This window comes from Etheostoma spectabile, chromosome 17 (genome assembly GCF_008692095.1).
Source record: "Etheostoma spectabile isolate EspeVRDwgs_2016 chromosome 17, UIUC_Espe_1.0, whole genome shotgun sequence".
Taxonomy (NCBI): domain Eukaryota; kingdom Metazoa; phylum Chordata; class Actinopteri; order Perciformes; family Percidae; genus Etheostoma; species Etheostoma spectabile.
In genome coordinates, this window is record NC_045749.1 from 21128307 (window position 1) to 21143426 (window position 15120).

Below are 15120 nucleotides of genomic sequence, written 5' to 3' on the forward strand. Positions count from 1 at the left end.
TTGGATTTTCCTAATTTTTTCAAATTAAGGCATTCAGATCAATTTCCAAAAGATGTTTTTTTATTCCTCTTTTTAATTAATTTTAACATGGGTGTGTAAACTTATTCAAGCCAGTGTGTGTGTATGTGGTTTTAGTATGTACTATCTATGGCGTTGCCTGGGTACGTAGTGGTCCAGGATCCGGGGGCTGCTGTGGGTAATGTACTGCAGGGCAGGGTCGGAGTAGTTGAAGGGCGGAGGGTTGTTCTGCTGCTGGACGTAGTCTGGCATCATGTGCTGGAGGCTGGAAGAAAACACATGAGCCAATCAGAATGCAGGAGTAAACAAGAAATCCCTGCAATCAAGCAAGGTTCTAATAATATTCAATTAGTTTTTATTTCATTTTTGTTTTGACTTTTGGTTTTAATGTTAGTTTCAGCTGGTTTTCAGAGTCTTTGGTAGATTTAGTTAAGTGCCAGTTTTTCAGAAAGGTTTACCATTAGTTTGTTTATGTTAAGTTCAGGTTTAATGTCTCAGAATTATGCAGCTACATATACATATAGAATATGTTTGGAGATTAGCCATGATGTTTAATGTTTCATCTTTGCGTTACTTTAGTGTCCGATGGGAAGCAAATACGACGCAGGTCAAGTCCGTTCAATTTCTGTGGTTCAATGTGACGAGAGTTGACGTAAATTCATGCTGTCTCCTTTTTTTCCGGTAGGGAAATATTCTAGCTAAAGAACTCACACTGAAATCATTTACATTCATTTTTAATTTAATTTTATACATTTTTTTTTAACCAGGCAATGGAGTTTTATTTTAGTTTTAGTTTATTCAGATTATTTTCAATGCTTTTTGGTTTAGTTATAGTTTACTTATACTGTCACTGCATTCAAGTGGCAAATATGTAGAGTGGTATCCATATTATTTTCTTGCACTTTATCTCTTAAACTGCATTTAAGGAGTCCATGTTTTCGGCCTGTACCATGTGGATCATTACGTGCTGTAAAACTGTTAATAGTGGTGATGTACTGTATGCCTGAGTTACTTTTCTGCACATTTTGTACCTTTCCCAGTGAATTCCTGGCTCTGATTAGTGCTGTCTATAATTCTCCAGCTTCACAGGGGACAATCATTTCAGGCAATTTATGGAAATGTTTGGATGGGCAGCAGTTTTTGTGAAGTACTCAGCAACTTATGAATATTCATGCGGGCTCTAGCCTAGATATTCTGGAGAAAGACGCTGAAAACTGGAACTAAAGCTGATTAAAAACATGAAATAAACATCCCGAAAACAAAATTCTTTCCAATGAGACCCTTCAGACACTTTGTCTCATCATTGATTCTATGTTGAGAGCTGTATTCAAGCTAACTGAAGCTTAGTTCAAACATTAGTAAAAACCTACATTTGATGATGAAAAAGTAGTAAAAAAGAAACATTGGAAATGTTTAATTCAAATCATTCCCGCTCCACTTCTCATACATCTGGGACCTTATTATATCACAACACAATCCAAGTATCTCTATCGCTCTATCTCATTAAACACAACAGCATAACCTCTTCCCTAGATTCTGCTTATTCACTCTAATCTAACAACATAATCCCACAATGCTGGCGCCATCCCAGGCCATTATATCCATAGGGTCTGGTTCGCTGATGGCACAGAAAGCAGGCCAGACATCAGGGGGATTATGTGTCTCTATGGCCCACTAACACCTGGCCCAGATGCCATACATCTGTACACACATGCTGGGGCCAAGGACACATGCACATCATGATGCTCTGCTATGCCCACTGGCACGCACACATGCATCTGGATACGAGATGTTCTTTAGCAGTTGCAGCATGTTTTCCTTCAACATGGTACACTGAGCTTTGGATTCAAATCCTACTGTGATCGGATATTTTTCAGTGTGCAACTGAATGTGTGGTTAAATAATTCAGAGCTTTTTATTGTAACTGACTTCTCAGTCTGTTTGGTGTAGCTACTATTAAAGTAATGTTTTTTTGGGAACATTTCTTGCAGAGACTAAAATAAGAAGATTGAGCCAATTCTCATATTTGTAGGGTGAATATGAAGCGGCGTAGCTTAGCTTAGCTTAGTTTAGCATAAAAGCTGGAAACAGCTAGCCTGGCTCTGTCCAAAGGTAACAAAATCTGCCTAACTTTACCTAAGGCTCACTAATGCAAAATACAACCATGTGACAAGATATGTTCATTATTGAGCTTTAAATGTGGTGGAAGACAAGACTTTTGTTACTTTTGGACAGAGCCAGGCTATCTTTTTCCCAATTTCCTGTCTTTATGCTAAGCTAAGCTTAATTGCTGCTGGCTGTAGCTTCATATTAAGCATACAAACATGGGAGTGGTATCAATCCTCTTAACAAGTAGTAAGTTAGAAATGACATCTCTGATTTTATTATGCTGTTTAAGCCGTTTTTCTGTGAGCTAACGTCACCTCTAACCTGTGGACGTGGTACCCTCATCATTACCTCGGGTTAATGTATATTCCATTTGCAAACATTCGTCAGTGTTACCCACGTGCCGTTTCATAACCGAGACTAAGCTGTTAGTAGGAAGTGTTTTTGTTTAATATAGTAAGAGAGTGGGCAGTTCTTCCTCCAAGTGAGAAGTTAAGTACAAGGAGGCAGTGCTGCAGCAGCAGTACGGAGGACAAGATTTAAAGCCTTCAAGTCGCTGTGAAGGATTGTCTCTGGGCCGACCTACTCGACTACTGAACCTTATAACACTGAGTGTGTAACTCTGTGTGTGTGTGTGTGTGTGTGTGGTCTGTTCATCCTCTGCAGCAATATATTTTGTGATGACCTGAAATGGCCCCTACCACACCCTGCGTAAAGGGGCTGCTGCCCCACCTAAACCCTATTCATAGAGAGCAATGTTTCCCAAACTGAGTGTCGGGACCCAAAATGGGTCGCCAATTGGCAGAGTAAAATGCATATCAATCTTATGTGAATGAGCGTTCTTTTATGCTATACTGGTCTGTTCAGCTCAGATGCTGAGGGATGGGGGGGGGGGTGGTTCTCTCTCTCTCTCTTCTCTTATCCTAGGAGGGGATAAGAAAATGAGTTGAGAAAGGGGTGAGACACAGAAAAGAGAACAGAGACCTTTTCTGTTTTTGTTTACTTTTATAATGGAATAAATATACTTCATATACATTTAAATTCATGGTTTGTTCCGTCTTTTGTCCACAGTTTAAAAATGGAGATGTTACAATGATTCATGGTGTATTTTTGTCAATTTGGGTCTCGGGGAGACACCAAATTTCTCTTTTGGGTCTTGAGCTGAAAAAGTTCGGGAACCACTGGTTTAGAGTTTAATTAATGCACGACTACTGGTTTAACCATTGTTTTGAAGGTGTGTGTGTGTGTGTGTGTGACTAGAAACCCAGTCTTAGCATATGGCTGGAGTGAGGCTATAATGCTCATTCCATACCAGAAAACATGACTAATCTGTGACGCTCTCTGCACACACCGGAAGACGATTGAGACAGCGTTGCTTTTCTTAGATCCTTACTACTCGTGAGGGAGTATTGCAGGAGGGTGATGCCAAAAGAACAAGCACTAAGAGTCTGTGCTTATGTGACTAATCATGGAGAAACCTGGCGTGGGTGATTGAAAAATGGCCTGTGCGACAATTCAAAAATAAGGAACACATTGAAGCTTAGTTGTGCCCAGCAAATGTAAACCGCTAACCACTCTAGAGACTAATAGATAGTGTGTATTTAGCCATATTTTGGCAAAAAGTTGACTTTCAAAGAGCTGAAATAGATTTTTCTGCTAGAGTGGTTTAAGATTTTTAGATACTTCTTTTTCTTTGCAAAACTGGGTCACCATTGGAAACCATTGTGTCTTTTGTGTTTCTAAGATGACCGAAGGCTACAGATGTTTCAGAAACACCCTTCCAAATCTACAAGGACTGTTTCTAACTGAAAATATAGTGTTTTGGAGGAGCTTCAATCAAACACAACTAAACCCTCAGGAAATAAAACAAACTTAATCCTTCATGCATGTTAAATATATGTATACAGTACATATGTTCATGTTCTCCTGGTGTAACTTACTCTCCGGTAACAGTCTTCTTGCGGCAGAAGAAGTAGGCCAGTGCAGCCAAGAGCAGCAGCAAGAGCAGAGGGATGCCGATGCCCAGAACCAGGCCCAGAAAAAGGTGTTGTTCCATAGCAGTCACCTTCTCTTGGCCTGTAAAGGGTCAAATCAAACCAAGTCATGACATAGATCCCCATAAAATACTCTCATGGCAGTCACAGAATGGGTGAAAAGATGGTTAAGAGTGTGAAAAGACAGGATAAATGCTAGAGTGTTATTTACAGGGTAGAGAAAAATATACAATGAGTTTTTTTTTTTTTTTCAATTAAAACATGGCCTACAAAATGGCTATTAAACGTCATGAAGGCTGTATCAGCCCTTGGATCTAAAAAGTAAATCTAATCTAGTAAATGTTCTATGGGTTTAGCACACAGTATTGATTTTGTCAGTTTATTAGCCCTGGAGCCACTGCTGAAGCTGCAGGATGGATGTAAAGTCATGCTCAGATCCTCACCTATCACACAGGACTGGGTGTTTTCCACATCGGTTGTGCCGTTGCAAACACACCTGTAGCCTCCGTAGGTGTTGGTGCAGAGGGCAGGGTGGGCGCACCTCGCCTCCTTGGTCTTACACTCATCCAGATCTGTAGGTGGGGGCAGTCCAACAGCAAGTGGGAGAGGGAAGTATTCTTGATAGCTTGCCATCATTAAAAAAGTGTGTATTAGTGATAACTTAATAGAGCTCAACAGTGTCCGTCCACTTTTTAAACGGCTCTGGTTCCGGGAGTGAATTTCCCCATTTAACATCTCAATTGACGTTTCATTAAATGCTTATATGAAGAGTTTTATTTATTTTATTTTTTTAAAGATTATTTTTGGGGGTATTTTTAGCCTTTATTTTGATAGGACAGCAGAAGACATGAAAGGGGAGAGAGAGGGGGGACAACATGAAGCAAAGGGCCACAGGCCGGAGTCAAACCCGGGCCCCGTCGCGTCGAGGAGCAAACCCCCACACATGGGCGCCCGCACCCCCAACAGAGCCATCCGGGACCCCGTATAAAGAGTTTTAAAACTGGAAAAAGCCAACCAGCTACAAGATGAATTGTGACCATAAAACATTTGAATCGGCGCCAAAGAACATTTTGAAAAGGGCAAAAAAGACAAAGGTACAAGACTGTGTACACAGACTTCAATGGTAGTAGCTCGCTATAGCCATCCACAGGTGTAGTAAACATTTCCATAGTAACAGCGAGCTCCACCAATCCGAGACATTGCTGTTATCCTTGAGGTTGTAGATAGTGTACTTATGTATTTATCATATATCGTGGCTGGTAATCAAAATCCTTATGGAAAAAACAAATGGGATTTGGGACTGTTGGGCTCTATACCACATATTAGTTCCAGTTATTATGCAGGAGGCAGAGAAAAAGAAAAAATCAATAAAAGCATGTGTAGTTTACCGTCAACTTCTATGCTGCTGATGTCATAGTGGCTGCTGATCCTGGCCAGGTAGTCTCTGATGTACCAGTGGGGTGTGTCACTGGACACGTTGATACGATACTCCGTCACATCGGGATTGGAGCCCTGCATCGGATCCTTTCTGCTGGCGTTGTAGAATTTGTTCTGGAAACCCATGGACAGAATGTCCACCAGCTGAGAAAGATGGAAATATCGATTGTCTAATTTGTTTTTTATCATTTAATTATATTATTGCTGTTACATGTAACCAATCAGCTGGACCACATGGAATCTACGGACGTAAAACTCCCCGCAGAATTCATCAGAATCAGCCATCACTGGCGCCACACACACACACACACACAACACACACACACACACACACACACACACACACACACACACACACACACACACACACACACACACACACACACACACACACACACACACACACCTGTTGGAGTCCATTAGGTCTGTTCTTCATCCGGCCCATGGAGACGTTAAACACATTATACCCTGCAGATACAGAACAGCAGCAACAGCTGTGTGATGACCTCTTATAACCATCCAGTATATGGACATGTTTCCCACGGTAACAGCACCAGAGGACGAGCGAACATGATTAAGCTAATGAAGGCATTGAGGGAAACATATGTGAGGTCTTACCTGGAGGATTGGCAGAGTCACCTGCAGAGAAACACATCGTTCAGAACTGCATTAAATACTCAGGTGGCACACAGGACATGTGAAATATTGTTTATCATGTAGGTGTAGCCATTTTAAGAGAACAGAACTACACTGCACATAATGTGCTCTATCAGAGCTAAGCCAAATCACATTGGCACTTTTAGTTAGTCTGCAAAGGTCAGGCGCGGACTTCATATTCTGTGTGTATATTAGTTATATGTTGACATTTCAAGACATTTCATAATCCTTCAAATATTATGTTTAAATAAGGTCATTAAATGTCATTACGTCGTAACCATGGGAATCTTTCCCCTAGCTACCCTCCATCCCACACGACATGAATGTAGTGTAAGTTCTAAGATGTCTAATCAGGGGAAATGAGCAAGAACACCTGCATGGGTGCACAAGTGCTGTATGGTTGTGGCTTTTAAAGTACATTTTTGCCCCATAGGGCCTCTAGAGAAGTCAAGAAAGGCGTCTTTAAATAAAATGTATTATTATTATTATTAGAGAAGTATATTTCTAGCATGTAGAGTCCCTGTAGTGCCAAATAAATGAAGTGAAAAAAACATGTCAACCAACAATGCCATTTGGACTTCTATAAACCCATAAGTGTAACCAGTGGTGGAAGAAGTATTCAGATCCTTTACTTAAAGGTGCACTATGAGTTCCTACATGGTCCCTGCTGTTGACGTCTCCCTCCATGTTTCTGTAACGGTCATAACTAACTGACCAACTGTCACAATTTGTACAGTAACTAAAGCTGTCAGACAAATGTAGTGGAGGAAAAAGTCCAACACCTAGCTCTGAAATGTAGTGGGGAAGAAGTAGAAAGTAGCATGAAAAGAAAAGTCTCAAGTACCTCAACATGTTGTACTTGAGTAAAGGTACTTAGTTACATTCCACCATTAAGTGTAACTGATAAAATAGTAAGACAAAGTGGACATACCACATCCGACAGTGTCCGTGGTCTTCTGGTATCTACAGATGCATTCCACAGAGCCTTGTTGGTTCTTACATTCAAACTTAGCATTGGGACAAGTTGTGAGCATGGCACACTCATCTATATCTACAATAAAGACAGAGACAGTTAAAACTGTGTAAGTAAATGTGGTGTTATGCATACTGAAGTGTTGGGTGTTCAGTACCTGTGCAGCTGTGGCCGTCTCCTGTAAAGCCGGGCTTGCATGTGCAGGCGAAGCTTTGTTTGGTGCTGAGGCAGTCGGCGTCTTTGTGGCAGGGGAAGGGGAAAGGAGGGCTGCACAGGTCTGAGTAGGTATACAGAGAAGCAAGAATTACATAAATTACACTTTGGGTTCATTTTTTCTTCTCCAAATCTGACAATGGGACTGCACAAAGTGCCACCGACCATGCTCAAAGCACTTGTATCCCTTTTTCCCCCCGGAGAAAGTATTATTGGGACACTCTCCACAGGTGAACTGGCCAGGCTTTGACTCCGACGTGCACTGCACGCCACGAAAACAGGGTTTGCCCTGACATATGTCAGCAGTGTTCTCACAGAACTTTCCACTGAATCCCTTTGGGCACAGGCACCCTACCACCTGAAAGCGAAGAATAATAAACAGAAAGGAACAGAGACAGACAGAAATATGGCAACATTCAAAAAACGTGTCCCACACTCTGTGTGTGGATCTGAAAAACCAACTTTTCTCTTTCCCTGACCATATTTCCTTGAAGTTCCTTTATTGTAAAAATGTCCATGTCTTCTTCGATTACAAAGCAGGTTGAAGTGCTGCATAAATACAGTGAAAGTATCAAAAGGATGTATCCACAGAGAAATACACTTAGTATTTAGTAACTGTGCCTTCAAATATACCATTCAATCAAGTATATATGCCATTCAAATATGACCTGAGCTCAATAAATTGTTGTAAAATTAAATTATCAGCCAGTGCATACAGGTCAGCCACCTTTTTTTCTTTTATTGTTTTTTATTTTAGGGAATTAGTTTGAAGGAACTCCCTGTACTGATTTCTAAAACCCGGTTGGCTTAAGATTTCTGCATAAAGAAAAGTTTTTAAAGTCAGTAGAGCATTTATTTTGAACAAAAATCATGTCTTGAAAAAAATCAAATGTGAGTGCTAGCCTGCTATGTGAATTCTATCAGGGCCTTTATTTATTTTCATCTAAGGGTCATCTAAGGGGATTTAGTCCAATGCTACCACTGGAAATCCTTCTCAAATCTATGAGAGCATTCATGGATGGGATGCGCTGTTGGTTCTTAATCATTTTTACACATAACACACATGTATTATTATCCCACCTAAACCTAAATGGGTCAAATGAAATGATTCAGATTGTGGGTCATCCATTGATGAAGCAAGTTGTTGGACAGCTGTACTATGCTCATGCCTTTTTCATAAAGGATGGTATAAAGAAGCTCTGAAGCACCTTTAATATTGCACTTAAATATTTTCAGATAAGGTTACTTACAGTAATTTGCCTAAACTGTTCAGGGTCCACTTCAGAACAAAACTGGCATTTTTTCAAATGGAGCTCTGTATGTGAGGTGATGAATAGAGTGAGATAATTGCTGCACTGGATCTATAACAAGGACAATTTCAAAATGTACTTGGAAGGTTCCCTGGTAGTTGTTAGTGGCGCTGTCGTACTGGCAGGACCCTCCGTTGAGGCAGTTGCAGACGTACAGGATGGGGGTGAACAGGGAGCTGGTGAGCTCGTCTCGGACTCTAATGGTCAGCTGGACAGGCTGCGTGGTCAGGGGCGTCCATGTCAGGATGCCGTCGCCTGGAGAAAAGACGACAATTATACAATTACAACGGTGTTTTTGTTGTTGTTATATTAGTAAAAACAGCCTTTCAGATCATTCTGTGTGCCTGTGGATGTCGCTGTGTGTGTGTGTGTGTGTGTGTGTGTGTGTTTGTGTGTGTAAGCCATCCACTGACTCACATTTAATTAAGTTTTCTGTTGCATGACTGAAACTACTTTTGAACGAGTACATGTTGTGATTGGTTTAAAGAAAGCCGATGAACCAGAGCACTGTTGTGTAGACCAGCCAGACCCTCCTCGGCGGCGCTGTGGAGGAGGGTCTGGCAACGCGAGACTACGCCATCTGTAACATCGACTGAGGGCCGGGGCTCTTTTTGGTATAAGGATTTGAGGGAAAAGTGTGTGTGTGTCTCACTGCTGCCTATGGAAGTCCGTGGAGGCCTGGGGTTGAGCAGCGAGTAGGTGATGGGGTCTCCGTTTAGGTCCTGAGCGACAATCTGAATGTTGACTGTGGAGTTGACGACACCTCGGATCACTGCGGGCCCTTTCACTATGGGAGGCATGTTACCTAGCGGACCACAATCAAATTAGTACAGGCCAATGGTGAAAACATTAAAAACCTTTCCAAAATAGAATAGCCCTCTTACCATCAATCAGAGCCAGATGGTTGTATTGTTTCTTGGCGTCCAGAGTCCGCAGGCCCAGGTCAGAGCTGCCGGTTGCTAGCGTGTCGTAGACACACTGCATGCTGCCTTCACAGGTTCTCCTCAGGTCCTCCACCTCAGCAGGACTGACGCTCTCCAGCAGTCGCTGAGAGGAGACAGGCTCCAGTGGAGCCAGAGGAGGAGAAGAGAACAACAGGCTCTCTGGGACAGGAACTGCCCCTAGAAACACACATCCACACGGGTACAGGGATGAGGATGAGGAAGTGGAGCTGTGCAAACACCCCATATAAGGTCTACATGACTGAAATCGTACTGGACTGCAGGAAAATGGGACGTCAAACTGGATTAGCTTTAAAGGGAGGGGGCCGACTCTGAGGACCTTCAACATCTGCAGGATAATGCTGAGGATGTTTTATGAGTCTGTGGTGGCCGTTGTGGGGGTGGAGCTGGACTCTCTGTCGGGGTGTCAGAGAGGAGGATGCTGTCCAAACTACATGTCATCTTGGACAATGTCTCCCACCCACTCCATGGCATGCTTCTCATACACAGGAGCACTTTCGGTGATAGACTCATTCTCCCAAAATGCACCACAGGGCGCCACAGAAAGTCCTTCCTGCTTGTGGCCATCAAACTTTATAACTCCTCCCTCTAAGTGTCGGACACACACACACAACAGAATATTATCTGTTTTGTGCCACAACTGGCCTAAAATTTATGCAATACTCTGCCGCTACTATTTGTTAATTATTACTGTTCACCATTATAACTCCTTAATTATGTAAATACTGTATCATATAACATCCTTTAATGATGTAAATACCATACATACACAAGGCCTTTGTCATATCCACTGCTCCATCACCACCACAATCAAGGAATCAGAAACCCATGTACTGGAAGTTAACTGTTCACACAATTAGTAAATCAACCAACGTGTCCCTGAGCGAGGCACTTAACCCCTAGTTGCTCCAGAGACGTGCATCTTCTGATATATAGCAATTGTAAGTTGCTTTGGATAAATGTACAGTATAATTTGTACATATTTTAATCTGGGAAGCACTTTGTGCTTAATGCTTGAAAGTGCTATATAAATAAAATGATTATCATTATTACAAATTCACATTGAGATAAATGTTCAGTCCAAGGAGTCCACATTGTACAATGTCATTAACACAATTAAATAGTATAATATTAAAATAATATGAATTAATTATAATATTAATAATATAACTTCAAATATGTCATAAACACGATTAAATAGTATAACTGTATGTATCTGTGTTCCGCTCACAGGACAAGCCGAAGTCGTGCAGTCTCTCCTCTGAGGGGGGGTTGAGGTTGGTCGAGGGGAGGAGCCTGCCGTCGGACATGAGGAAATCGTCCAATCGGTTGGAGCTCCAGAGACCCATGAGACCCACAGTGCGGTTGTAGAAGGTCTGGGGAACCTCCACCATGGCCGCCAGCTGATTTTGACCAACCACCCGCCACGCCACCACGTGGAGACCACTGGCGTACACCGCTGCACAGCGAATTACTGACATACAGCGCACCGCAAAGTCCTTCTCACCCACGTGCACGACACCTGGAAGGACAGTTAGGACGTATTTAGAAGTGTTGGTTCCCATTCATTGCGATCAGATGATCACTTGCTGCTCTTCGTTCCATTTGCCCGTACATATCTGGGAAAAAGGGCTTCTGTCTACTCCGCTCCTTCTGCATGGAACTCTTTGCAAAAAGACTTGAAACTATCTGAACTTTTTCCTTAAATGCTTTTAAATCCAGATTGAGAGAACCTGAAATGACCTGTTTACATTGTAAAGGTTTTTAACTATCTGTGTTGTATAACTTTTATACATGTAATTGATTGTGTTTTTGCCTGCAGGACTCCCTTGAAAAAGAGGTTTTTAACCTCAACGGGACTTTCCTGGTTAAATAAAGGTTAAATGAAAAATAAAAAATAGTTGTCAAACGATGAAGACATGAAGACTACAGCCTTAAGGTTTTGGATACATACTTTTGCAGGTTTGGTTTGATAGAAAAAATTGTTATGAAGTGCTATGTAACCCTAGGTACAGGATTGTACGTAAAATGGCTTTTTTTAATTTCTGCTTCTGCACTATGTCGTCTCATACAAAAACATAACAGCTTGTTGTTATTGTGTGTCAGATGTGCGTGGTGATCATTACCAACTGTTACAGGGACTTCAGCATCATCCACAAAAATCCGCAGCCCGTCTCCTTTCTCCACACATCTCCATTCAATCTGAAAATAATACATGAATATTAGAGATATCCAGCATAATATTATGAGATACCTAAAGGTGTAGTAGGTAAGACTTATAAAACTAACTTTTGGTCATATTTGCTGAAACTGACCCTATGTTCGAGGGCACTACATGAAGCAGGTCATTTAAAAACAAATCTGGCTCCTATGGCTCCTCCTACTATCTGTAGTGCACCAATCAGGTCCGGGGGGGTGGTGGGGGCTGGGGGTGTCAATCACTGCTCATGCACACGCATTCATTCTCCCTTGTAGAGGGATGGGCTTAGGAGACCGTTTTGGGCTTTAGCGGAAAGGGGGGGGGACTGAGAAGTACATATTTTTGGTTTAAAGGTACTGTAGGCAGGACTGGGAAAATCCAGAACCTAGAAAAACTTCTCAGTCCCTCCCCCTTTTCTGCTAAAGCCCAAAAAGTTCTCCTAAGCTCCTACCCCCACAAGGGAGAATGAATGCGTGTGCATGCACAGTGATGGACGTGCAGTTAGCCCCCCCCCCCCGGCCACAGACATATAATTTTGAGCATTAAATATAATGCTATAAATTTGAGCATTTTTGCACCTATTTCTACCCATTTCTGAATCAATTTATGCTGGAAACAATTGAAAATGCCCTAACGTCTTTGTTGGGGAAGTAAATCTCTTTAAATGTGCATGTGGCACTTAATTAATGTGAATAATACATTAATTAATATTAATGAATTTATAAACTCCATAGAGCTCAGACGTGTGTCATCAGGGGCGGTCAGTTGGTGAGTGGCCGTCCATATATATATATATATATATATATATATATATATATATATATATAGGTTTATTCCCGGGGGTTCGACTCCGGCCCTTTGCTGCATGTCTAACCCCCCCTCTCTCCCCCTTAATATCTTCATCTGTCCTGTCAAAAATAAAGGCCGAAAATGCCCAAAAAAATCTCATCAGATTTCTGCTCATGTTTACTACTTTGTGCACATTCAAAATATAACTCCTCCCATCTCTATTGTCCGAGATTTGGAGAGTTGTAATATTGTCTGCTCTGCATGATATGGTAGTATCTCATTTAGACCGCCTGACAGACACAGGGGCCCATTTGGTTCTCTGGTCCCTGACAAAGTTTAGAGAAGTGGCTGTACGCTGCTCTTCATCGGAGGTAGAGCCCGGATGCAACGCGTCACTGCGACGGACGGGTCTGTAATACTCAGAGCACATACCTGAAGCCGGGGGAATGCGCCTGGGATGGCTCGTGAAGAAATGTTCTCAATTTGCAACATTTCCAAAATTCCACAGACAGGGAGCGCTCTTGAACCCCTCACAGTCTCTAAAACTAGTCGATCACAAGTGGCTCAACAGGTAGATCTATGGATTAACATATGTGTCAGGGGTGGCAGTAGCTCAGTCCGTAGGGAGTTGGGTTGGGATAGTCACTGGAGGGTCACTGGTTCAAGTCCCCATGTGGACCAAAAAAGTACGGAGTGTGGATTGGTGGATGGAAGATTCACTTCCACCTCCTGGACACTGCCCGTGCCTTGAGCAGGCACCATACCCCCCCAAACGCTCAGTCGTTGGTTTTGGCGGGCAGCCCACTCACTCAAACTCTCTCCATCAGTGTTGTGTGGGGTGGGGTGTGTTAGTTCAGGACTGTTGTGTGAAAACAAAAAAGTGGTGGACACAGAGTGTAAATTGTAATTTCCCCATTGGGAAACAGATTTAAATTAAATAAACTCATCTTTCAGTAATTTGACGGACCGGGTTGACACTTGTGTTTCCAATGCGTGAGAGTTGGCAGCCCTGCAGATGAGTTTGACTTTTAACTTCAAATCTACTTGATGAGAGATTTACAGGAACCTGGTTGCCAACATTATCCTTGCCAGTGGCGGATCTAGAAAATGTGACACAGGGTGGCAAAAAGTCTTGGCAGGGTGGCATATAAAGACGGAAACCCCCATATGTAAATGGATCGTGTGGCAAATAGAAGAAAAACTATAAAACTGCATAACATAATTCTATCATTTAACATTTTAGTTGATAAAAATTACTGATATAGTAAGACAAATAGAATAGAATGCGTCTTATTTTATCAGTAATTATGATCAAACAAAATAAACTGTAAAACATCATTAGATAATACATTTTATACGTATGTACATATTTACATATCTAAACCCCATGGGGGCAGAGCATTCAGCCGCTCTGCCCCCGTCTCTGGAGCTCACAACCCCCCCCCCCCCCCCCCCCTCCCTTTCAAAACATTGTAATTCCCAAATTCCCCAAATCTCAAATAAAAACACATCTGTTTAAAAATGCCTATTCCACCTAAATGTCTTTGCCGCCTTTTCTGTTGCTTTGCTGTATATATTTGTTTTGCTGTTGTATAGTATTTGTTTTGCTGTTGTATATTTTGTTTTGCTGTTGTATAGTATTTGTTTTGCTGTTTATAGTATTTGTTTTGCTGTTGTATTGTATTGTTTTGCGCTGTATTTATTTGTTTTGCTGTTGTATAGTATTGTTTTTGTTTTTCAGTATATATTTGTTTTGCTGCTGTATAGTATTTGTTTTGCTGTTGTATAGTATTGGTTTTGTTTTGCTGATAGTATTGTTTTTCTGTTGTTAGTTTGGTTTTGTTTTGCTGTATAGTTTTGTTTTGCTGTTGTATAGTATTGGGTTTTGTTTTGCTGTATAGTATTTGTTTTGCTGTTTTTATAGATTGTTTTGTTTTGCGTATAGTATTTGTTTTGCTGTGTTTAGTATTGGTTTTTGTTTTGCAGTATAGTATTTGTTTTGCTGTTGTATAGTTTGTTTTGTTTGCTTTTAGAGTTTTTTTTGCTGTTGTATATATTGTTTTGCTGTTGTATAGTTTTGTTTTGCTGTTGTATAGTATTTTTTTTTGCTGTTGTAATATTTTTTTTGCTGTTGTATTGTATTTGTTTTGCTGCTGTATATATTTGTTTTGCTTTGTATAGTATTGTTTTTGTTTTGCAGTATAGTATTGTTTGCTGCTGTATAGTATTTGTTTTGCTGTTGTATAGTATTGGTTTTGTTTTGCTGTATAGTATTTGTTTTGCTGTTTTATGTAAATTTGGGTTTTTTTTTGCTGTATAGTATTTGTTTGCTGTTGTTAATTGGTTTTTTTTTTGGCTGTATAGTATTTGTTTTGCTGTTGTATGTATTGGGTTTTTTTTTGGGTGTATAGTATTTTTTTTTGCGTTGTTAGTATTGTTTTTGTTTTGCATATATTTTTGT

The 15120-nt window shown here is 41.1% G+C and overlaps 1 protein-coding gene across 1 annotated transcript in view; it reads right to left on the reverse strand.

Annotated features, from left to right (window-relative positions):
* The window catches only part of si:ch73-105b23.6 (mucin-4), a 30761-nt gene continuing 15641 nt past the window's right edge, over window positions 1–15120 (reverse strand). The window contains exons 8-21 of the mRNA XM_032541697.1: window positions 11797–11872; window positions 10902–11192; window positions 9593–9829; window positions 9361–9513; window positions 8788–8963; window positions 7564–7756; window positions 7343–7462; window positions 7144–7263; window positions 6174–6194; window positions 5962–6023; window positions 5507–5699; window positions 4562–4690; window positions 4065–4200; window positions 1–283 (exon numbers count right to left, since the gene is read on the reverse strand). Coding sequence (XP_032397588.1) covers window positions 142–283; window positions 4065–4200; window positions 4562–4690; window positions 5507–5699; window positions 5962–6023; window positions 6174–6194; window positions 7144–7263; window positions 7343–7462; window positions 7564–7756; window positions 8788–8963; window positions 9361–9513; window positions 9593–9829; window positions 10902–11192; window positions 11797–11872 — 2049 coding nt within the window. The 3' untranslated portion in view covers window positions 1–141. The remainder of the gene's footprint in view (window positions 284–4064; window positions 4201–4561; window positions 4691–5506; window positions 5700–5961; window positions 6024–6173; window positions 6195–7143; window positions 7264–7342; window positions 7463–7563; window positions 7757–8787; window positions 8964–9360; window positions 9514–9592; window positions 9830–10901; window positions 11193–11796; window positions 11873–15120) is intronic.